Here is a 25,527-nt window from a genome sequence, read left to right on the forward strand (position 1 = left end):
GCTACAGGTGGTCTGTTGTTATGATTTTCGATTCTGTCAAAATAGTGTCACAGTATATCCCAGATTCTTTCACCACTCCAGCACACATGTCATCTTCCTCAATGTCAGACTGACAGCATACTTAGCATTTAGATGAAGAAACCAATTGAAAAGTCAACCTCATTTATTAATCATCACCGGAAACAAAGCAGGCCTACAGAAGACAGCTGACTCCTCCAGGACTGATCCATACACACTGATCCCAGAGGGATCGCTGTTGTTCTCAACCTAATACCTTCATTGTTGGCCTTCCGAGTCTCAGCCTGCATGACCACTGAAAATATGACAGTACAAGCATGAGATTCTACATTGTCAGATCAGTTAGTGGGCACCCACCTCTGGAGTAGGTCTCCAGTGTTTCTGTTGGATGTATATAGTTATCACACAGTGATGACAATCCTGGCTACAGAAGGTGTATATATCAGTGTACATGGGGTGCTATAATGGATCTATACTCGCACCAACTTACTGCTGGTTCTAATCAACAAGGTAAATATTCTTCATACACTATGTATAGACTCACTTGTTTTGGATATTGATTTGTTCTATTTAATTGGAATGAACTGCCCCACAGTTTCTAGGAATGTTTTCTCAACAATATTTTGGTTACCTGGAGGATGTGATGAGTTTCTTACAGTGGAATGTTGGTGTAAAGCCCAAAAATGATTTTAATGTTTTTGCATTGACTACTTTGTCATGGTTTTTAATCCACAACTATCGCAACTCTCTGTTACTGGATCTTAGATTGATGTGGGAGAAAATTTGTGGCACAGTTCAGGACGACGCAGATTGCTGCACAGAGTTGTGTCCCTTAGGTGCACCAGAACCCTAAGACTGGTTCAAGTTCCAGGTCCCTCAAAGTGACATGTGCTTTATAACTATGACATTACTTCTTTTAGGCATTTTAGAAAATATAAATATGAAGGAAAACCAAGTTCTATGTACAGTCAAATGGTTTCCTCTCATCCCTGAATTTAACCCTGAATGACTATTAAACAAAAACATATGACTGATATTGATATTCAATGTACTTAGTGTACTATATCGCTATTGAGCCCTCTAGCTTGTATGTGCACACATTCCTCTATATGCTTGTACTCATCATGTTTTTGTACTCATCACATTGGGAACAATAAAAAAAATAAAAAAATAATTGTTAATCAAATAGCGAGAATACTGCGTCAATAAATATTTGTCCACTCTAAGCTCTATGTACAGTAAACTTCTTTATTGCATTGTGACGTTTCAGTATAGATACTAACACCATTATCAAGCAAGTATCTACACCAAAACATCGCACTCATTGCAATAAAGACGTTAACTGTCCATAGATCTCGGTTTTCCTTGATGACAGTAACTAACAAGTGACAGAGAATGGCAGATTATCTTTCCTGAGTTGTATTAATTACATAAATAATATAACGAGGGAAAGATAATCTGTCATTCCACGTCATGTGTTGGTTATTGTTTTTATTACCCATATGAGTTTTGATGTAAAATACACTAAAATGAAAACAGCAGTTCCATGTGTGAAGCGGCTTCATTCCATTGGCTGGAATCAGCCAATCAACATTCACCAAACAGTGTAACTTCCCTAGGGACATACAGGAAAATACTACCCTGTGTTCTCCTTCCCATGTGGGTAATAAATTACTGATATATTGCTCCAAGAGGTGTAAAACTCCCATATATTGCTTTGCAGCAGAAGTTGACATTGTTGCAACTTTGTTGCAGTTTTTCAATCCTATTATTTCTTCTCTGCACTGAAACAAAACCAGTTTGATAACGCCAATGATAGAATATTTTACTAAGAACTTCATCTAGAGGCATCATTATCTGTAGACCATTAGATGGTTGTATACCATCTGCATTAATATGAGATGATCCAAAGTTCACAAATATGTTGACATTTCCAACCATACACAATTTTTTTGTGAGGATGAAATTAACCGAATCTGTATGGCACAAATTCATGAAAAGATATGTGGATGTTTGAGACCATAGTAACAAAATCTTACACATCATATACTTGATATATAAGTGGTAACCATTGTAACTATCGACAGAAGAGAGATTGTTGTGTAATTAACTAATTTCAATATAAAAGTTGGAGTGAAATTTGTTTGTCTATCATCATTTTGTCAGTGTAGTTGTTTACCAATACTTTAAAAAACATACAGTCTATGGCTGCAAGTAGAACTGTGTACGCACATGGGTGCTTGCCATGTAGCTCAGCATGTCTCTTGTGAAAACATACTTTATAAAACACAGTGGCCTTGACAACTCTCCAGTCCCTATATTTTGTCTACAAGCTGAGTTTATTTGGGTGAGATCTGTGTAGTTTGTGTATATGCTTAGTGGTTATCTGGGTGAGTTCGGTGTACTTTGCCTAAATGTTTATGGTTATCTGGGTGAGTTTGGTGTACTTTGCCTAAATGTTTATGGTTATCTGGGTGAGTTTGGTGTACTTTGCCTAAATGTTTATGGTTATCTGGGTGAGTTTGGTGTACTTTGCCTAAATGTTTATGGTTATCTGGGTGAGTTTGGTGTACTTTGCCTAAATGTTTATGGTTATCTGGGTGAGTTTGGTGTACTTTGCCTAAATGTTTATGGTTATCTGGGTGAGTTTGGTGTACTTTGCCTAAATGTTTATGGTTATCTAGGTGAGTTTGGTGTACTTTGCCTAAATGTTTATGGTTATCTAGGTGAGTTTGGTGTACTTTGCCTAAATGTTTATGGTTATCTAGGTGTGTTTGGTGTACTTTGCCTAAATGTTTATGGTTATTTGAAGTGAGTTTGGTGTACTTTGCCTAAAATGTTTATGGTTACCTAGGTGAGTTTAAGTGTACTTTGGCCTAAATGTTTATGGTTATCTAGGTGAGTTTGGTGTACTTTGCCTAAATGTTTATGGTCTATCTGAGGTGAGTTTGGTGTACTTTGCCCAAAAGCGATTATGGTTATCTAGGTGAGTTTGGTGTACTTTGCCTAAAATGATTATGGTTATCTAGGTGAGTTTGGTGTACTTTGGCCTAAATGTTTATGGTTATCTGGGTGAGTTTGGTGTACTTTGCCTAAAATGTTTATGGTTATCTAGGTAGGTGACTTTGCCTAAATGTGGTTATCTAGGTGAGTTTGGCCTAAATGATTATGGTTATCTAGGTGAGTTTGGTGCACTTTGCCTAAATGTTTATGGTTATCTGGGTGAGTTTGGTGTACTTTGCCTAAATGTTTATGGTTATCTAGGTGAGTTTGGTGTACTTTGCCTAAATGTTTATGGTTATCTAGGTGAGTTTGGTGTACTTTGCCTGCCTAAGGTGTTTGGTGTGCACTGCCTAAATGTTATCTCTAGGTGTGTTTGGTGTACTTTGCCTAAATGTTTATGGTTATCTAGGTGTGTTTGGTGTACTTTGCCCTAAAATGTTTATGGTTACCTAGGTGGGTTTGGTGTACTTTGCCTAAATGATTATGATTATCCAGGTGAGTTTGGTGTACTTTGGCCTAAATGTTTATGGTTATCTGGGTGAGTTTGGTGTACTTTGCCTAAATGTTTATGGTTATCTAGGTGAGTTTGGTGTACTTTGCCTAAATGTTTATGGTTATCTAGGTGAGTTTGGTGTACTTTGCCTAAATGTTTATGGTTATCTAGGTGAGTTTGGTGTACTTTGCCTAAATGTTTATGGTTATCTGGGTGAGTTTGGTGTACTTTGCCTAAATGTTTATGGTTATCTAGGTGAGTTTGAGTTTAGGTGTACTTTGCCTAAATGTTTATGGTTATCTAGGTGAGTTTGGTGTACTTTGCCTAAATGTTTATGGTTATCTAGGTGAGTTTGGTGTACTTTGCCTAAATGTTTATGGTTATCTGGGTGAGTTTGGTGTACTTTGCCCTAAATGTTTATGGTTATCTAGGTGGGTTTGGTGTACTTTGCCTAAATGTTTATGGTTATCTAGGTGAGTTTGGTGTACTTTGCCTAAATGTTTATGGTTATCTAGGTGGGTTTGGTGTACTTTGCCTAAATGTTTATGGTTATCTAGGTGAGTTTGGTGTACTTTTGCCTAAATGTTTATGGTTATCTAGGTGGGTTTGGTGTACTTTGCCTAAATGTTTATGGTTATCTAGGTGAGTTTGGTGTACTTTGCCTAAATGTTTATGGTTATCTAGGTGAGTTTGGTGTACTTTGCCTAAATGTTTATGGTTATCTGGGTGAGTTTGGTGTACTTTGCCTAAATGTTTATGGTTATCTAGGTGTGTTTGGTGTACTTTGCCTAAATGTTTATGGTTATCTAGGTGTGTTTGGTGTACTTTGCCTAAATGTTTATGGTTATCTAGGTGTGTTTGGTGTACTTTGCCTAAATGTTTATGGTTATCTAGGTGAGTTTGGTGTACTTTGCCTAAATGTTTATGGTTATCTGGGTGAGTTTGGTGTACTTTGCCTAAATGTTTATGGTTATCTAGGTGAGTTTGGTGTACTTTGCCTAAATGTTTATGGTTATCTGGGTGAGTTTGGTGTACTTTGCCTAAATGTTTATGGTTATCTAGGTGAGTTTGGTGTACTTTTGCCTAAATGTTTATGGTTATCTAGGTGAGTTTGGTGTACTTTGCCTAAATGTTTATGGTTATCTAGGTGAGTTTGGTGTACTTTGCCTAAATGTTTATGGTTATCTGGGTGAGTTTGGTGTACTTTGCCTAAATGTTTATGGTTATCTAGGTGGGTTTGGTGTACTTTGCCTAAATGTTTATGGTTATCTAGGTGAGTTTGGTGTACTTTGCCTAAATGTTTATGGTTATCTAGGTGGGTTTGGTGTACTTTGCCTAAATGTTTATGGTTATCTAGGTGAGTTTGGTGTACTTTTGCCTAAATGTTTATGGTTATCTAGGTGAGTTTGGTGTACTTTGCCTAAATGTTTATGGTTATCTAGGTGAGTTTGGTGTACTTTGCCTAAATGTTTATGGTTATCTAGGTGGAGTTTGGTGTACTTTGCCTAAATGTTTATGGTTATCTAGGTGAGTTTGGTGTACTTTGCCTAAATGTTTATGGTTATCTAGGTGAGTTTGGTGTACTTTGCCTAAATGTTTATGGTTATCTAGGTGAGTTTGGTGTACTTTGCCTAAATGTTTATGGTTATCTAGGTGAGTTTGGTGTACTTTGCCTAAATGTTTATGGTTATCTAGGTGGGTTTGGTGTACTTTGCCTAAATGTTTATGGTTATTTGGGTGTGTCGATATTTTCATCAATATGTAACAGAGTTTACCATGATGTGGGATGAATTCTGCTTCAGACAGAGATATATATACAAACAAGACATTATGAGAATTCTCAATGGTATCCCAATAGATCTACTGGTCCATGATGTAGGTACCTGGGGGTTTATTGTATTCATCCCTGATAAAGGTACAGGCTGTGAGAATCATGTCAGTCTTGCAGGGTATGAGAATTGTGTCAGTCTTGGAGGGTATGAGAATTGTGTCAGTCTTGCAGGGTATGAGAATTGTGTCAGTCTTGCAGGGTATGAGAATTGTGTCAGTCTTGCAGGGTATGAGAATTGTGTCAGTCTTGCAGGGTATGAGAATCGGTCAGTCTTGCAGGGTATTGTGTCAGTCTTGCAGGGTATGAGAATTGTGTCAGTCTTGCAGGGTATGAGAATTGTGTCAGTCTTGCAGGGTATGAGAATCGTGTCAGTCTTGCAGGGTATGAGAATTGTGTCAGTCTTGCAGGGTATGAGAATCGTGTCAGTCTTGCAGGGTATGAGAATCGTGTCAGTCTTGCAGGGTATGAGAATCGTGTCAGTCTTGCAGGAATTGTGTCAGTCTTGCAGGGTATGAGAATCGTGTCAGTCTTGCAGGGTATGAGAATCGTGTCAGTCTTGCAGGGTATGAGAATTGTGTCAGACTTGCAGGGTATGAGAATCGTGTCAGTCTTACAGGGAATCGTGTCAGTCTTGCAGAGTATGAGAATCGTGTCAGTCTTGCAGGGTATGAGAATTGTGTCAATCTTGCAGGGTATGAGAATCATGTCAGTCTTGCAGGGTATGAGAATTGTGTCAGTCTTGCAGAGTATGAGAATCGTGTCAGCCTTGCAGGGTATGAGAATCGTGTCAGTCTTGCAGGGTATGAGAATTGTGTCAGTCTTGCAGGGTATGAGAATTGTGTCAGTCTTGCAGGGTATGAGAATTGTGTCAGTCTTGCAGGGTATGAGAATCGTGTCAGTCTTGCAGGGTATGAGAATCGTGTCAGTCTTGCAGGGTATGAGAATCGTGTCAGTCTTGCAGGGTATGAGAATTGTGTCAGACTTCAGGGTATGAGAATCGTATCAGTCTTGCAGGGTATGAGAATGAGTGTCAGTCTTGCAGAGAATTGGGTATGAGAATCATGTCAGTCTTGCAGGGTATGAGAAACGTGTCAGTCTTGCAGAGTATGAGTCTTGCAGGGTATGAGAATCGCGGTCAGTCTTGCAGGGTATGAGAAGTCAGTCTTGCAGGGGAAATTGTGTCAGTCTTGTATGAGAATTTGTGTCAGTCTTGCAGGGTATGAGAATATGAGAAGGGTATGAGAATTGTCAGTCTTGCAGGGTATGAGAATCGTGTCAGTCTTGCAGGTCAGTCTTAGGGTAAGAGAATCGAGTGTCAGTCTTGCAGGTATGAGAATCGTGTCAGTCTTGCAGGAATTGTGTCAGTCTTGCAGGGTATGAGAATCGTGTCAGTCTTGCAGGGTATGAGAATTGTGTCAGTCCTGCAGGGTATGAGAATCGTGTCAGTCTTGCAGGGTAAGAGAATCGCGGTCAGTCTTGCAGGGTATGAGAATCGTGTCAGTCTTGCAGGGTATGAGAATCGTATCAGTCTTGCAGGGTATGAGAATCGTGTCAGTCTTGCAGGGTATGAGAATCGTGTCAGTCTTGCAGGATATGAGAATTGTGTCAGTCTTGCAGGGTATGAGAATCGTGTCAGCCTTGCAGTAAAACGTTTCATGGCATCCTGGTTAAATGGTGCTGACATTTTAACAGTGCAGACAGATCTGTCCCTGCACTGCTATGCCAAACAATGGTCATCTCTGATGTTTAACAGTCTATGTTCTCAGCTGTGCCAGGAAAACACTGTTGGTGTTGTATAACAGTGATAGTCAATGGCTGGTGGGAAGCAAGGATAACTCTAGTTATCGGGTCACGGCCAGGTTGCTATGTTGTCCCCTACTTTGCTGCTGCTAATATATACAGTAAAAAATGCTAGATGAGATTGTTACAGAAATGTAAAGATGTATCAAGTGCTGGTTATGTATTAATAAGACACAGGGCGATCAAAGGGAAACATGACAGTCAGCACAGCAGAACATGCTGGCGGTGGGTGATACAAACTGTAGGAGTAGTGAGTGGGGTTCTGATTCATCCATACCACAACTGAGATGTAGAAGATGTAGAAACAGTCTATTGTACAGAAATTGGTGAACCTTATACTGTCAAGAGTTAAGAATTTTATTGAAATATTTACTATTTTCTGTTGTTACAAATTTAAGAATACATACAGTTACTGACTTTGCAGTAACTATAGAAACATCCTTCATTGATAGCTGCCATTAGAGGAAATTACTGCTAATATCCTCCAAGCGGAACTCGCTGGCAGCAAGTGTATACTCTGGTGTATAACAAGTGTATACTCCAGTGTATAACATGGTATAATGTCCCACAGCATGGCAGTCAACTGGAATTAGATGTGAATGACACCAATCAACTGCCATCTGTCATGGAGGCCGCCTACATGGCGGGGTGCTGGGAATGACCAGGAGGACGTGAGTGGGGATTACAGATTGTAAACATGGTAATCGAAGAATTAGGGACAGTCTGCCTACTGAGAAATTGTCCAAACATGTGGGAAGTGTCCATGTATAAATATGCATGACCTTGGGCTGTGATGGATTCTGGCATCTGTGACAACATGCTTCAGTTGTGCCCATTCAAACACTAGCAATATGTCACGCTGTGGTTGATTGAAACATGGACAAAACCCTTTCTATAACCACAAGAGATTTCTAACAAAAGCAGATAGCAATGTATGATAAGGATGTGTTTATGAATTACTATGAAATTGTGATAATTCAGGTGTTTCAGCACTTCGATAAATGGATCATTGAGACACGTGTTTATGAATTACTATGAAATTGTGATAATTCTGAGTTTTTTCAGCAGATAAATGGATCATTGAGACAAGTTTATGATAGTTGAAAGGTAGTTTGAGGAGTTCAGGTGTTTGAGGACTGTGATAGATGGATCGCTGAGACACGTGTTAATAAATTACTATGAAATAGTGATAGTTTTAGCACTGTGGTAAATGGGTCACTTCTAACACTCAGCAGACCAGCAGAGGTGACTGGAACTGTTGGAGACAACTTGAGGGATTTGAGGGGTTAGGAGGGATGTACTGAGTCAACCAACCTCAAGGGAGTAGGACACAATATCTTGATGTACACCACTGTCAAAGAAAGATGAGCAGTTCTCTTTCACCAGAACAATATCATTTCTCTCTTATCAACTTACCAATTCCTCCATTTTGCGCATTGATGACCAAAGCAAGCACATCAGCCAGTGTTACAGTGCCTCTAGACAATGTTGCTAGGGTTTATTGTTTGCAGGGTTATTGCAGGTACAAAATGTATATACCATTTGTCCATGCCTACCTGGATCTATGCGACAATGCCAGTCCACAGATAAATGAGGCTGCAGTTAAACACGGATGCAGACACAGAGTGAGTGAGTTTAGTTTTACGCCGCTTTTAGCAATATTCCAGCAATATCATGGCGGGGGACACCTGAAATGGACTTCATACATTGTACCCATGTGGGGAACTGAACCTGGGTCTCTGGCATGACGAGCGAACACATTACTGACTGACTGACTGAGTTTGGTTTTACGCCGCTTTTAGCAATATTCCAGCAACATCACGGCTGGGGACACAAGAAATGGCGAACACATTAACCACTAGACTAGCCCACCGATCCTTGCCAGGATGGCACAGACCCCTTATTTTCAATTTAGAGACAGCAAGTTTGTTTTTGTTTTAGACATATTTTATTCACTGAGAAAAGGATTAGGAACAAGTTTTCCAACTTGTAATACCCTCTCCTTGAGACAGCAAGTTTGCATGGGTAACTTATCAGTGTTAAGTACTGATGTCTGTTGTACCTATGTTGATGGCTGATGATCTGAAGATTGAGAGCCTGGTTTGTTTGTTAATATTGCAGATCGTCTTTTTACAGAAATCAGCATTGTGGATGGAGAGTGTGATACAGGTTAGTGTTGGGAATTGGTTAAAATCTCACAATTGATGATTGGTTCATTACAACCAATCAATCCTCGATAAAAATTGGTTAGCGTCATTTATCAAATTCTCCTGGTTATGTTTGTAAATGCACAAAAAATATAGAAAAAAACATCTTTTGGTGTTTTTTGCAAATTGCACAAAATGCATTTACAAATTTAACATCTTTAAAGGATGACTAGTATGTTAGGAACATAAATTTCCTGGAATCTTTAAGATAATTTCAATCATGACAAGGAACGTGCTTGTAGTACTTATGAAATGTAACAGACAAAACCAACCTTGTGAAAAATGTTGTTAATGCAATCAAGTGTGCCAAAATTGTTTGTGTTTGATTATGAGAAAACATGATCGATTGCTTGGTTGTTTAGTCATTGCGACCAATCTTGATTATTTCAATTAATCGGACCACCACTAATACAGGTACTATTATTGAATGGTGTTAGTTTCACTCATGTTTGAACTAAGTTTGATCGCTACCTCTTGGTATCTGAAAACATATGTAACCTGAGTGAGCAGTTATGTGAGTCAATTTTCTCAGTGCCTCAGACGAATACGGTATTTTTTAAAACTCTGCTGAATAGTTATATGTCAAATTCTTTTGGCATTTCTTAAAATGATACGTCATAAAATGGAGGAATACATTATTAATACAATACAAGAAATTATGTACTGGAGAATTAAAATGGAATTCCGGTGGAGGTTGTCAGTAGATATGCAGTGGTGTGTGTGGAGTAGTGAAGTGCCGGTTCATGCATGTGATACGTTGTAGCCTTTCTCATCCCCGTAACAGTGAGTGGATGTCAGTGTGTGTATACATTGATGTGGGTCGACTGGATGACAAGGTGTTCTGTCTGAATTTTGCTGTGATGAATAAAGATCTAACGCAGTCCAGTAGCGAATTAGTTGCTGTAGCAATTCACAAAATCAGTATAATGAAGGAAATGTTGAAAGATTTTAAGAAAACAGGTATATACTCTTTCTAGCCTTAGTTTGCTTTAATGTAAGGAATGCACCAATCTATTTGTGGAATACATACATGGTGTTGTGAAATACACACATGGTGTTGTGAAATACACACATGGTGTTGTGAAATACATACATGATGTTGTGGAATACACGCATGGTGTTGTGGAATACGCCCATGATGTTGTGGAATACATACATGGTGTTGTGAAATACATGCATGGTGTTGTGGAATACACACATGATGTTATGGAATACACACATGATGTTGTGGAATACATGCATGGTGTTGTGGAATACACATGGTGTTGTGGAATACACCCATGATGTTGTGGAATACACACATGATGTTGTGGAATACACACATGATGTTATGGAATACACCCATGATGTTGTGGAATACACACATGATGTTATGGAATACACACATGGTGTTGTGGAATACATGCATGATGTTGTGGAATACACACGCATGATGTTATGGAATACACACATGATGTTATGGAATACACACATGATGTTGTGGAATACACGCATGATGTTATGGAATACACACATGATGTTATGGAATACACACATGATGTTGTGGAATACACACATGATGTTATGGAATACACACATGATGTTATGGAATACACACATGATGTTGTTACACATGGAATACACACATGATGTTGTGGAATACACACATGATGTTGTGGAATACACACATGATGTTGTGGAATACACACATGATGTTGTGGAATACATGTTATGGCATGATGTTGTGGAATACACACATGATGTTGATGTGGAATACATGCATGATGTTATGGAATACACACATGATGTTATGGAATATGGAATACACACATGATGTTATGGAATACACACATGATGTTGTGGAATACACACATGGATGGATACACACATGGAATACACATGATGTTGTGGAATACACACATGATGTTGTGGAATACATGGAATACACACATGATGTTGTGGAATACACACATGATGTTATGGAATACACACATGTTGTGGAATACACACATGATGTTATGGAATACACACATGGTGTTATGGAATACACACATGGTGTTGTGGAATACACACATGGTGTTGTGGAATACACACATGATGTTATGGAATACACACATGGTGTTGTGGAATACACACATGATGTTATGGAATACACACATGATGTTATGGAATACACACATGGTGTTGTGGAATACACACATGGTGTTGTGGAATACATGCATGGTGTTGTGGAACATGGAATACACATGATGTTGTTATGGAATACACACATGATGTTATGGAATACACACATGATGTTATGGAATACACACATGGTGTTGTGGAATACACACATGATGTTGTGGAATACACACATGATGTTATGGAATACACACATGGTGTTGTGGAATACACACATGGTGTTGTGGAATACATGCATGGTGTTGTGGAATACACACATGATGTTGTGGAATACACACATGATGTTATGGAATACACACATGATGTTGTGGAATACACACATGATGTTGTGGAATACACACATGATGTTATGGAATACACACATGGTGTTGTGGAATACACACATGGTGTTGTGGAATACACACATGGTGTTGTGGAATACACACATGATGTTGTGGAATACACACATGGTGTTGTGGAATACACACATGGTGTTGTGGAATACACACATGATGTTATGGAATACACACATGATGAATACATGTGATGGTGGAATACATGGTGTTGTGGAATACACACATGGTGTTGTGGAATACACACATGGTGTTGTGGAATACACACATGATGTTATGGAATACACACATGGTGTTGTGGAATACACACATGATGTTATGGAATACACACATGATGTTGTGGAATACATGCATGAATACACACATGGTGTTGTGGAATACACACATGATGTTATGGAATACACACATGGTGTTGTGGAATACACACATGATGTTATGGAATACACACATGGTGTTGTGGTTGTGGAATACACACATGGTGTTATGGAATTGTGGAATACACACATGATGTTGTGGAATACACACATGGTGTTGTGGAATACACACATGATGTTATGGAATACACACATGGTGTTGTGGAATACACATGGTGTTGTGGAATACACGCATGGTGTTGTGGAATACACGCATGATGTTATGGAATACACACATGGTGATGTTGTGGAATACACACATGATGTTGTGGAATACACACATGATGTTATGGAATACACACATGATGTTATGGAATACACACATGGTGTTGTGGAATACACACATGATGTTGTGGAATACACACATGATGTTGTGGAATACACACATGGTGTTGTGGAATACACACATGATGTTGTGGAATACACACATGATGTTGTTCTTTAATTCTTCAAGGGGCACACTCTCTTTGAAGCAGAGCCAAGAGACCCACTAGATTGTTTCGATGGCACTATTCATTTTATTCGACCTGTCAAAATATTTGTCTTCCCCTGGCCAATTAGTTCAGTTCTACAACTGGTAATTACACTTGTGATGTTGCCAGGCTTTTTTGTCTGTTTCTGGAGACCAAAGAGCCAGTTAGGGAAAGCATTTAAACAAGGATTGATAAAATGTCAGAAAGATTTATAGAAATCTCATTTTTGAATCCATTCTGTTACACTGGCACCGAGATTCCTGCAACAGATTCGGTCAAGATGACATACATCTCTGCTGGAAGTTGCGAGATGTTTCAAGAGACTTCAATGCTATGATTGTCCAATCAACATCAAGGCACACAAGCCTCTTCATCCGCAAAATGTTACAATCTACTTCCATTGTGGCACTGTACATGTCATTTTCTCTGTATAGTCAATTTAGAGGGTTTGTTGGGGCAGATTTACTATCAAAATATTGCCGGCAATTGCACGTTAGCTGGTCAGCAGTATCGATTGTTGAGATGCTTCCTAGAATTGTGTTTGTGCTTCAACCAGTCAATAATGCTGTAATTCCTACTTGCAGTAGTTTATGAGATGAGCTGCTCTATAATCAAGTTACGGTTTAATTTGTCTCATTCGAGAAAATTACATGTGAGTAAATATGTTTTAATCCAACACAACTTATCTCGTACAAAGTAAACAGAAGTTATGTTGATTCCATCACACTGTTATTGAGTGTGATCACTTTGATAAAGAAATGTTTGGGAAATATCGAAAATCAATAGCAGGTCTTTTTTGTGAGATAGTTTTGTCAACTGGTCTGCTTTCATTCACAGTATCAATAACCTGCTGTTTCAATATTGAAAGTAGGCCTATCATTGAGAAATTGATATTCTGTAGCCCAGAGATTGAGTTGAAAATTGCAGTAGGTCTTTAATTGTACTCATGTTAGTACTGCAAACAACAGGCTTGGACAGAAACAATCCCATGCAGACTGGTTGTCGCTGTAATATACGCTACAGAGTTACAGGGCTCCAGATAATTTTTCAACATCAGGAGTACGTACTCCTTTTTTGTTCAATATAGGAGTACTGGAAAAACTTAAGAGTACATTTAGAATACTGAATGGAATTTAATGGCGTATCAGTAATCTTGTGTTTTGTTTCATATATGCACTACAGCATTGCTAGTCTTGTGTAAACAGGTCAATAAACAATAAATCAATACTTTTTCATATACGTACGTCTTAAATGAATCTAACACCATACACCATTGCTGTGGTGCGTATCTGCTATTCTAATTTATTTCGTACCGTATCGTGCATATTTTTTATCCGTACACACGCCGATACGACCCTTATCTGGAGCCCTGGAGTTATGTTCCTTAGGCAAACCAGGATCCTGTGATCATGGGTTGTAAAACTGTTTGCACTGATTATATTTCGACTTGTCAGCATCCACATATCCTGCTTGTAGGTTCACGAATCGTAAACACTAAAACTTCCTCACTGTATAGGTCTCAGCCATATCAAGCTGACATGTGGTGATATGACGGTATGACGGTATGTCAGGAACCTGAAAGTATGAATATATGACAATTATCTTATGCTTGAAACTTGTTTTGCTTAGGGCAGTCTTTACTGTACAATGGCTCTGAAATCTGATTTGCTGTACGGGAAATATGAGTGAAGACTTTGAATAAGTCAGTTTTGCAAAGGCTCGATCTCGTGGTCACATGACACCTTTATCCTGAACACTGCCAAGACTGTCGCATGTGGCTGGTGACGGGGAAATATCAGAAAGATGAGTAGGCATTTGAGATTTGTTCTTGTTAGAGATTCTGGTTTCTTGGTTGTTTTGTGAACTTTTCCTATTGTTTCCTGGCATTTCCTGGCATTTGGAGGCTCAAATGTGTCTTCATGTGGGTGATAAACTTGTGTTATCAAATTGTCAGTGTTTACATCATGTTATTGTTTGGGATTTGAGATAAAGGAGTCCAACACAAATAAGAATGGTTTAACCACCTATTGCTTTGATAGAATTTCCAAATCTCTACTCTGCTTACACTACATAATGATGTAGAATTATTGGTCTTCAGCAACCCAGGCATGTAAGAGGCAACGATCTGGATCGGGTGGTCAGGCTCGCTGACTTGGTTGACACATGTCATCATGTCCCAATTTTGTAGATCAATGCTGATGCTGTTGATCACTGGATTGTCTGGTCCAGACTCGATTACTTATAGATCACCTTCATATATCTGGAACATTGAAGAGTGAGGCAACCAACAAACCACCATACATAATGATGTACTAGTCAAGAAGTTGAAGGATACTTTTTTGTATGGCAAGATGGATCTGAATGATGTCATAACATGACAGATTAATTATATAGTGATGTGAAACACAAGTTCTTTAACTTCCATTTAGTAGTATATGTTGTTTTTCTTCTTTTTTTTCAGGAGAGGGGAAGTTGGTGTGAGAGTGCAGGTCAAAGGTCATGTCTTCCAAAAGCACCAGCAGCACCCTTGTGCACTACCGGTGAGTTGCATGCACCACCACTGACAGCATAGCTTATGTCCTGTTGGAGGACACTGTGTAGTTCTTGTACTTGGAATACTTGTACAAAATTGTACACAGGTTAAACTTGACTAATCATATTTTGCTTCCTTGTGCAGTTGGTCATTAATGGCTGGGAAACTTGTTCGCTTTAGAGAAACAATCTTAAGACATGGGTTCTTGAGAAACAGTTTTAGGGCAATATGTTCTTGAGAAAGAGTTTTACTACAAAATATGCTGTAACAGGAGGATCTGGTTTCAGGTCCTCAGGTCCGCAGGATTCAGGGATCAAAGTCATAATCATATTGACAACCAAACACAAGATTTTGCAAACCAATTAAATTTATTTCAAACTCAACTTATATATATCATAAATTCAACAATAAACTAAGTTAAATAAACAACAAAAATAATAATGCCTCCCAGGATCCTAAGAAAAGTGAAAATCCTATTAAATATACCTATACTATTGCCCCTTATCCCAACTTAATTCCCCAAAATAATGTTCCCTGCAAAATAAAACAAAAATTAACTACCTAACATTATCTAACCTAAACTTTATTTCTTCTTTAAACTAAAATTGAAAGAACTTAAAACTCTGTTTGCCTAGTCTCCAGAAACAATAGTGAATTTCTCACCTTTCTTGCCTCTGTAAGACCCCAGAGTGCAGAGAAACTAATAATCTGCCCTTTTATACCCCTAACCTATAACTCTACCCAATAAAAACCATGCTCTGAAAATTACCCAATAAATGCCTACAAAAGAAAAGTTCAGTGTATTATTTTTAGCCTAGCCTATGCCTAACCCTGTCCCAACTCTAAAAACAAGCCTAATTTCTACTGAAAATATAACCCTACCATTACAATGCTCTTGAGAAACAGTGTTAGGGCAATATGTTCTGGAGAAACAGTTTTAGGACATATGCTCTTGATAAATAGTTTCAGGGTAACAGGTCCTCATGAGTAACAGTTTTAGGACAATATTCTCTGGAGTAAAAGTTTTAAGACATGCTCTGGAGTAACAATTTTAACACATGCTCTGTCTGTAAAAGTCTGGAAAACCTGGTTTAGGACGTGATCTAGAGAAACAGTTTTAGGACAATATTAGCTCTGTGGTTTTCGGAAAATGGTTATGTAACATAATGCAATTGAAAACATGCTCAGTAGCATAGTGGTTCTCGGACATTATGTTCGATTCCCCACATGGGCACATGTGTTGATTTCTGGTGTCCCACCAATGTGATATTGCTGGAAATTGCTTTCTTCAGACAGTTAAGTTTACACTCGTCTAATTTTATTGTGGACAATAGTGTTTGTATGGAGTCATTGCACTCAGCCATGTTGTTGTCTCCCATTTACAAATAGGAACAAGTTTTAAAATTAGAGGCACTTTGCAGAAAAATAGATATAATTGCCATGGGAACAGAATCCTGTCGACATGAAATTTCAACGTCATTGGCAGCTTTGAACATCAAAGTGTATATATCAAACTTGGAATAGAAAATGTGACGAGATTTGAGGGTTTTGAATAAATGCTACGTCCCCAAGGGGACATGGAGATGAGTGCTGGTGAGTGGTCCAGTCATGGGAAGAATTGGACGAGACTGATTGCTGTTCCCACAAAGATGGGGGTCAGAGGTGGGATAGACATCACCAGGTTCCCAGTACTGAACAGAATTCAGGAGTAGTAAATCGAAGCTCTGCTATCATCAGATGTAATTATGTAAATGTTTGCATCTGTGCTGTTTAATAAATATGCCTGTTTGTGCCATCTCTTCAGAATTCATATTCGAATGTTTCCTCTCATATAAATTCAAATGGAGAACTAGATCCTAAAATAACTTCAGCTAATAGAAAATCCATTTCATTATCTGTGATTCATATACAGTATGTGATTTCTGAAAGAATGATTTACTGAGCTATATCTCCCCGCTGTGTGTACTGTGTGATCTTTTCCCGACACCTACACTGAAACAACAGATCTAGGTGCCCGTGAGGACATGCTGTGTGATCTGTTCCCGACACCTACACTGAAACAACAGATCTAGGTGCCCGTGAGGACATGCTGTGGGATCTGTTCCCGACACCTACACTGAAACAACAGATCTAGGTGCCCGTGAGGACATGCTGTGTGATCTGTTCCTGACACCTACACTGAAACAACAGATCTAGGTGCCCGTGAGGACATGCTGTGTTATCTGTTCCCAACACCTACACTGAAACAACAGATCTAGGTGCCCGTGAGGACATGCTGTGTGATCTGTTCCCCAACACCTACACTGAAACAACAGTTCTAGGTGCCCGTGAGGACATGCTGTTGGATCTGTTCCCGACACCTACACTGAAACAACAGATCTAGGTGCCCATGAGTACATGCTGTGGGATCTGTGCTCGACACCTACACTGAAACAACAGATCTAGGTGCCCGTGAGGACATGCTGTGTGATCTGTTCCCAACACCTGCACTGAAACAACAGATCTAGGTGCCCGTGAGGACATGCTGTGGGATCTGTTCCCAACACTGTTCCCAACACTACACTGAAACAACAGATGCCCTAGGTGCCCGTGAGGGACATGCTGTGTGATCTGTTCCCGACACCTACACTGAAACAACAGATCTAGGTGCCCGTGAGAGGGACATGCTGTGTGATCTGTTCTCGACACCTACACTGAAACAACAGATCTAGGTGCCCGTGAGGACATGCTGTGTGATCTGTTCCCAACACCTACACTGAAACAACAGATCTAGGTGCCCGTGAGGACATGCTGTGTGATCTGTTCCCAACACCTACACTGAAACAACAGATCTAGGTGCCCGTGAGGACATGCTGTGTGATCTGTTCCCAACACCTACACTGAAACAACAGATCTAGGTGCCCGTGATGACATGCTGTGTGATCTGTTCCCAACACCTACACTGAAACAACAGATCTAGGTGCCCGTGGAGGACATGCTGTGTGATCTGTTCCCAACACCTACACTGAAACAAACAGATCTAGGTGCCCGTGAGGACATGCTGTGTGATCTGTTCCCAACACACTGAAACAACAGATCTAGGTGCCCGTGAGGACATGCTGTGTGATCTGTTCCCAACACCTACACTGAAACAACAGATCTAGGTGCCCGTGAGGACATGCTGTGTGATCTGTTCCCAACACCTACACTGAAACAACAGATCTAGGTGCCCGTGAGGACATGCTGTGTGATCTGTTCCCAACACCTACACTGAAACAACAGTTCTAGGTGCCCGTGAGGACATGCTGTTGGATCTGTTCCCGACACCTACACTGAAACAACAGATCTAGGTGCCCATGAGTACATGCTGTGGGATCTGTTCTCGACACCTACACTGAAACAACAGATCTAGGTGCCCGTGAGGACATACTGTGGGATCTGTTTCCAACATCTGCACTGAAACAACAGATCTAGGTGTCCGTGAGGACATGCTGTGTGATCTGTTCCCAACACCTACACTGAAACAACAGATCTAGGTGCCCGTGATGACATGCCGTGTGATCTGTTCCCAACACCTACACTGAAACAACAGATCTAGGTGCCCGTGAGGACATGCTGTGTGATCTGTTCCCAACACCTACACTGAAACAACAGATCTAGGTGCCCGTGAGGACATGCTGTGTGATCTGTTTCCAACACCTGCACTGAAACAACAGATCTAGGTGCCCGTGAGGACATGCTGTGTGATCTGTTTCCAACACCTGCACTGAAACAACAGATCTAGGTGCCCGTGAGGACATGCTGTGTGATCTGTTCCCAACACCTGCACTGAAACAACAAGATCTAGGTGCCCGTGAGGACATGCTGTGTGATCTGTTCCCAACACAACTCTACACTGAAACAACAGATCTAGGTGCCCGTGAGGACATGCTGTGTGATCTGTTCCCAACACCTGCACTGAAACAACAGATCTAGGTGCCCGTGAGGACATGCTGTGTGATCTGTTCCCAACACCTACACTGAAACAACAGATCTAGGTGCCCGTGAGGACATGCTGTGTGATCTGTTCCCAACACCTACACTGAAACAACAGATCTAGGTGCCTGTGAGGGACATGACATGCTGTGATCTGTTCCCAACACCTACACTGAAACAACAGATCTAGGTGCCCGTTAGGACATGCTGTTGGATCTGTTTCCAACACCTGCACTGAAACAACAGATCTAGGTGTCCGTGAGGACATGCTGTGTGATCTGTTCCCAACACCTACACTGAAACATTGCAGATCTAGATGCCCGTGAGGACATGCTGTGTGATCTGTTCCCAACACCTACACTGAAACAACAGATCTAGGTGCCCGTGAGGACATGCTGTGTGATCTGTTCCCAACACCTACACTGAAACAACAGATCTAGGTGCCCGTGAGGACATGCTGTGTGATCTGTTCCCAACACCTACACTGAAACAACAGATCTAGGTGCCCTGAGGGACATGCTGTGTGATCTGTTCCCCAACACTACACTGAAACAACAGATCTAGGTGCCCGTGAGGACATGCTGCGGGATCTGTTCCCAACACCTACACTGAAACAACAGATCTAGGTGCCTGTGAAGACATGCTGTGTGATCTGTTCCCAACACCTACAGTGTCTGGCCCAACTGCTATCAATATACTGTTACCGCTACAAATCCCATCTATATGGTAATATACACATCAAAACATAGCAATACATACATAGAGATGTACAAATAAATGTTGGTGAATAAACACCTACCTCACCTCAGATACACAGGCGCACCATGGGGAAGTCACCAGTTGGGCTGATATCTATGTGTGTATTATAATATAAAATGTGGGAAGACCATTTCTGGTGTCTCCTGTCATGGAATTACAGGAATATTGCTAAAACCCGACTCACTCACTCACGTAATAATGACACAACTGAAATGTATATCACATGCACATGCATGCACGCACATAGTTTCCCATATAATAATAATATAGTAATTTGACACTAATATAGCGTTGAACTCCACGCCGCAGGGACATGGTCTAAGTGCATACAACATGATGGACTTTATTACCCCGGACAACCCAAATTGCCTGTGAGGTGTAGAATGTTAATAGTCATCTGACTTATACCACCGGGTACCCTTGTTCTGTTGTGTGAACAGAAGCAATTTTGAACAAACTTGCCCAAGATGTGATCAAGATGTCACCACAAAGGAACTTTGACAGAAGTCCTGGAAACTCTCAGGAGTTAAGCTGCCAAACACTATCACCCATCCAAGGACTCTACCAGCAGCTTAACATGGTCTAGGCACAAGACCCTCACTCCACTCACCAGCACTTATGTATGCAGCAGTACAAATGATATGTGCAGTACATCATTGCACAGTAGGATTCATATATAGCTGTGTACTTAATATCAGGGCTACAGATAAGCGGCGTACAGGCTTAATGTACGCCTCAAAATCAATTAAGTACGACATAATATAAGATTTCAAGCGTATCGTGTACGCATATAAATACCTTTGTACATCTAACATTTAATTTCCGTGCGTATCATGCAAATGGAAATCTATTTGGGATAAATACTTGTCAAGTTTCTTTTTGGGAAACACGATTTGACACACAGGAAACCCGACAGTAGGAATCCCTTAGCGTTGCCATGCAACGATATGCGTCACTATTTTTCGATTGGCTAAAAACTACACTGTTCCTATTAATATCCATTCGGACCTGACATTTCGCGCATCACACGGTCGCTCAGTTATGTCTCATGCGTCTTCAAATACAAATACATGGTTGGAAATAGTGATCGATGAATCGTCCAGACAAACCACATCACCAACTCGCTCACACAAAAACATGTCAGTACTCCTTCAAAAGTCTCAGTACACCTCCACTTGCAATATGATGTGTAAGTACACTCGCACCCCCAAAAGTTATCTGGAGCCCTGTAATATTTTTAGTACTATTTTATTAACTACAAGCATACTAACTTACTATAGTAATATTGTACCAGTGCTTCCAGTAGTAAGCTGCAGATCGTTGCTGGAGATTAACTAATGGATTACAGCTACAGGAAGGAATCATACACTGTATAAACTACTATTGAAAACACCGTATGCCAATGTGGCAGGTGAACACGCTAGTTATATTAAAATGGTTTCTGGAATTCTTGCTGATCACAATACATCAATGGTTCATGCCATTGTTTAATGTACAAGATGTTTTCAGTATTGCATATTGTGTTAATAGATGCCTAGTTATTAAGGCTGAAATGTCAGATCCTAAATATAAACTCCAAAGAAATTAAAAAGCAAGTGCAGTTGTAATGACCAGCAAGTGCAGTGCTGTAATAATCTGACTGACTGACTGACTGCGCTTGACTGACTGACTCACACGCACCCACTCACTCACTCTGTGATCATTCACTCCACTCACCCACTCTGGTCTCAAGCTGCACCCAATGTAGGGTGTTTTCTTCAAGGAATCACAACATGTAAACAGTTGTCCTTGACCATTTGTCTTTTTTTGTCCAGTGATCAAATTACCAAATAATTTTAAATTGTGAAAGTGAGTGACAGGCTATATTGTTATAGCAGTGTCAAGCATGATGTATGGCTTATCATGTTTCCCCAGGGTTCAAATATTGTTTGTTTGCAGCTCTACAGGTCAAGGTTGCCATACTGTTTTGGTGTTATTTCCCAGTAGAAGACTGCTGGAAACCTTTCTCTTAGGCAGCACACACAAGTGTTTGTCATTCATATTTCCTTTTATACTGTTGAGTGACTTTACTGAATTTGTTGCTGAGTGAATTAGACTTAGCTGTTTAAAGAATTGACATAGTGGTGTGCAGGATTGATGTAGTGGTGTGCAGGATTGATGTAATGGTGTGTAGGGTTGATGTAATGGTGTGTAGGGTTGATGTAATGGTGTGCAGGGTTGATGTAGTGGTGTTTAAGATTGATGTAATGGTGTGCAAGATTGATGTAATGGTGTGCAGGATTGATGTAATGGTGTGTAGGATTGATGTAATGGTGTGCATGATTGATGTAATGGTGTGCAAGATTGATGTAATGGTGTGCAAGATTGATGTAATGGTGTGCAGGATTGATGTAATGGTGTGTAGGATTGATGTAATGGTGTGCAGGATTGATGTAATGGTGTGCAGGGTTGATGTAATGGTGTGCAGGGTTGATGTAATGGTGTGCAGGATTGATGTAGTGGTGTGCAGGGTTGATGTAATGGTGTGCAGGATTGATGTAGTGGTGTGTAGGATTGATGTAATGGTGTGCAGGATTGATGTAATGGTGTGCAGGGTTGATGTAATGGTGTGCAGGATTGATGTAATGGTGTGTAGGATTGATGTAATGGTGTGTAGGATTGATGTAATGGTGTGCAGGGTTGATGTAATGGTGTGCAGGATTGATGTAATGGTGTGCAGGGTTGATGTAATGGTGTGCAGGGTTGATGTAATGGTGTGCAGGGTTGATGTAATGGTGTGCAGGGTTGATGAAATGGTGTGCAGGATTGATGTAGTGGTGTTTAAGATTGATGTAATGGTGTGCAGGATTGATGTAATGGTGTGCAGGATTGATGTAATGGTGTGCAGGGTTGATGTAATGGTGTGCAGAGTTGATGGAATGGTGTGCAGGATTGATGTAGTGGTGTGCAGGGTTGATGTAATGGTGTGCAGGATTGATGTAATGGTGTGCAGAGTTGATGTAATGGTGTGCAGGGTTGATGTAATGGTGTGCAGGACTGATGTAATGGTGTGCAGGGTTGATGTAATGGTGTGCAGGGTTGATGTAATGGTGTGCAGGATTGATGTAATGGTGTGCAGGATTGATGTAATGGTGTGCAGGGTTGATGTAATGGTGTGCAGGATTGATGTAATGGTGTGCAGAGTTGATGTAGTGGTGTGCAGGATTGATGTAATGGTGTGCAGGATTGATGTAATGGTGTGCAGGGTTGATGTAGTGGTGTGTGCAGGATTGATGTAGTGGTGTGCAGGGTTGATGTAATGGTGTGCAGAGTTGATGTAATGGTGTGTAGGATTGATGTAATGGTGTGCAGGATTGATGTAATGGTGTGCAGGGTTGATGTAATGGTGTGCAGGAGTTGATGTAATGGTGTGTAGGATTGATGTAGTGGTGTGCAGGGTTGATGTAATGGTGTGCAGGAGTTGATGTAATGGTGTGTGTTGATGTAATGGTGTGTAGGATTGATGTAATGGTGTGTAGGGTTGATGTAATGGTGTGTAGGGTTGATGTAATGGGTGTGTAGGATTGATGTAATGGTGTGCAGGATTGATGTAAGTGGTGTGCAGGAGTTGATGTAATGGTGTGCAGGGTTGATGTAATGGTGTGCAGGATTGATGTAATGGTGTGTAGGGTTGATGTAATGGTGTGCAGGGTTGATGTAATGGGTGTGCAGGATTGATGTAAAGGTGTGCAGAAGTTGATGTAATGCAGGAGTTGATGCAGAGTTGATGTAATGGTGTGCAGGATTGATGTAATGGTGTGTAGGAGTTGATGTAATGGTGTGCAGAGTTGATGTAATGGTGTGCAGGATTGATGTAATGGTGTGCAGGATTGATGTAATGGTGTGTAGGGTTGATGTAATGGTGTGCAGAGTTGATGTAATGGTGTGTAGGGTTGATGTAATGGTGTGCAGGGTTGATGTAATGGTGTGCAGGATTGATGTAATGGTGTGTAGGGTTGATGTAATGGTGTGCAGGGTTGATGTAATGGTGTGCAGGATTGATGTAAAGGTGTGCAGGAGTTGATGTAATGGTGTGCAGAAGTTGATGTAATGGTGTGCAGGATTGATGTAATGTGGTGTGTAGGAGTTGATGTAATGGTGTGCAGAGTTGATGTAATGGTGTGCAGGATTGATGTAATAATAGTGTGCAGGATTGATGTAATGGTGTGTAGGGTTGATGTAATGGTGTGCAGAGTTGATGTAATGGTGTGTAGGATTGATGTAATGGTGTGCAGGATTGATGTAATGGTGTGCAGGATTGATGTAATGGTGTGTAGGGTTGATGTAATGGTGTGCAGAGTTGATGTAATGGTGTGCAGGATTGATGTAATGGTGTGCAGGATTGATGTAGTGGTGTGCAGGATTGATGTAATGGTGTGTAGGGTTGATGTAATGGTGTGCAGGATTGATGTAATGGTGTGTAGGGTTGATGTAATGGTGTGCAGAGTTGATGTAATGGTGTGCAGGATTGATGTAGTGGTGTTTAAGATTGATGTAATGGTGTTTAAGATTGATGTAATGGTGTGTAGGATTGATGGAATGGTGTGCAGGATTGATGTAATGGTGTGCAGGGTTGATGTAATGGTGTGTAGGATTGATGTAATGGTGTGTAGGATTGATGTAATGGTGTGCAGGATTGATGTAATGGTGTGCAGGATTGATGTAATGGTGTGCAGAGTTGATGTAATGGTGTGCAGGATTGATGTAGTGGTGTTTAAGATTGATGTAATGGTGTTTAAGATTGATGTAATGGTGTGTAGGATTGATGTAATGGTGTGTAGGATTGATGTAATGGTGTGCAGGATTGATGTAATGGTGTGCAGGGTTGATGTAATGGTGTGCAGGGTTGATGTAATGGTGTGCAGGATTGATGTAATGGTGTACAGGATTGATGTAATGGTTACTTAGGATTGATGTAGTGGTGTGTAGGATTGATGTAATGGTGTGCAGGGTTGATGTAATGGTGTGCAGGATTGATGTAATGGTGTGCAGGATTGATGTAATGGTGTGCAGGATTGATGTAATGGTGTGCAGGATTGATGTAATGGTGTGTAGGATTGATGTAATGGTGTGCAGGATTGATGTAGTGGTGTGTAGGAGTTGATGTAATGGTGTGCAGGATTGATGTAGTGGTGTGTAGGATTGATGTAATGGTGTGCAGGATTGATGTAATGGTGTGCAGGATTGATGTAATGGTGTGCAGGAGTTGATATGTAATGGTGTGTAGGATTGATGTAATGGTGTGCAGGATTGATGTAATAGTGTGTAGGAGTTGATGTAATGGTGTGCAGGATTGATGTAGTAGTGTGCAGGATTGATGTAATAGTGTGCAGGATTGATGTAATGGTGTGCAGGAGTTGATGTAGTGGTGTGCAGGGGTTGATGTAGTAGTGTGTAGGATTGATGTAATAGTGTACAGAGATTGATGTAATGGTGTGCAGGATTGATGTAATAGTGTGCAGAAGTTGATGTAATAGTGTGCAGGATTGATGTGGTAGTGTGTAGGATTGAT

General features: G+C 40.4%; 1 protein-coding gene across 11 annotated transcripts in view; it reads left to right on the plus strand.

Annotated features, from left to right (window-relative positions):
- Nucleotides 1-219: 219 nt before the first annotated feature.
- The window catches only part of LOC124267811 (voltage-gated potassium channel subunit beta-2-like), a 161,405-nt gene continuing 136,097 nt past the window's right edge, over nt 220-25,527 (plus strand). For 6 of the 11 annotated variants that reach the window (XR_006896132.1, XM_046702804.1, XM_046702805.1 and 3 more), the window contains exons 1-2: nt 224-528; nt 15,192-15,270. Coding sequence is in view for 10 of the 11 variants with exons in the window: in XM_046702804.1 (XP_046558760.1) it covers nt 15,230-15,270 (41 nt within the window). In the remaining variant the exon portion in view is untranslated. Of the gene's footprint in view, nt 529-15,191; nt 15,271-25,527 lie in introns of all 11 variants that reach the window. The other 5 variants (XM_046702806.1, XM_046702809.1, XM_046702807.1 and 2 more) reach the window with 2 other exon arrangements.

This window comes from Haliotis rubra, unplaced genomic scaffold (assembly GCF_003918875.1).
Source record: "Haliotis rubra isolate DU_JTF1 unplaced genomic scaffold, ASM391887v1 Scf134, whole genome shotgun sequence".
Classification (NCBI taxonomy): domain Eukaryota; kingdom Metazoa; phylum Mollusca; class Gastropoda; order Lepetellida; family Haliotidae; genus Haliotis; species Haliotis rubra.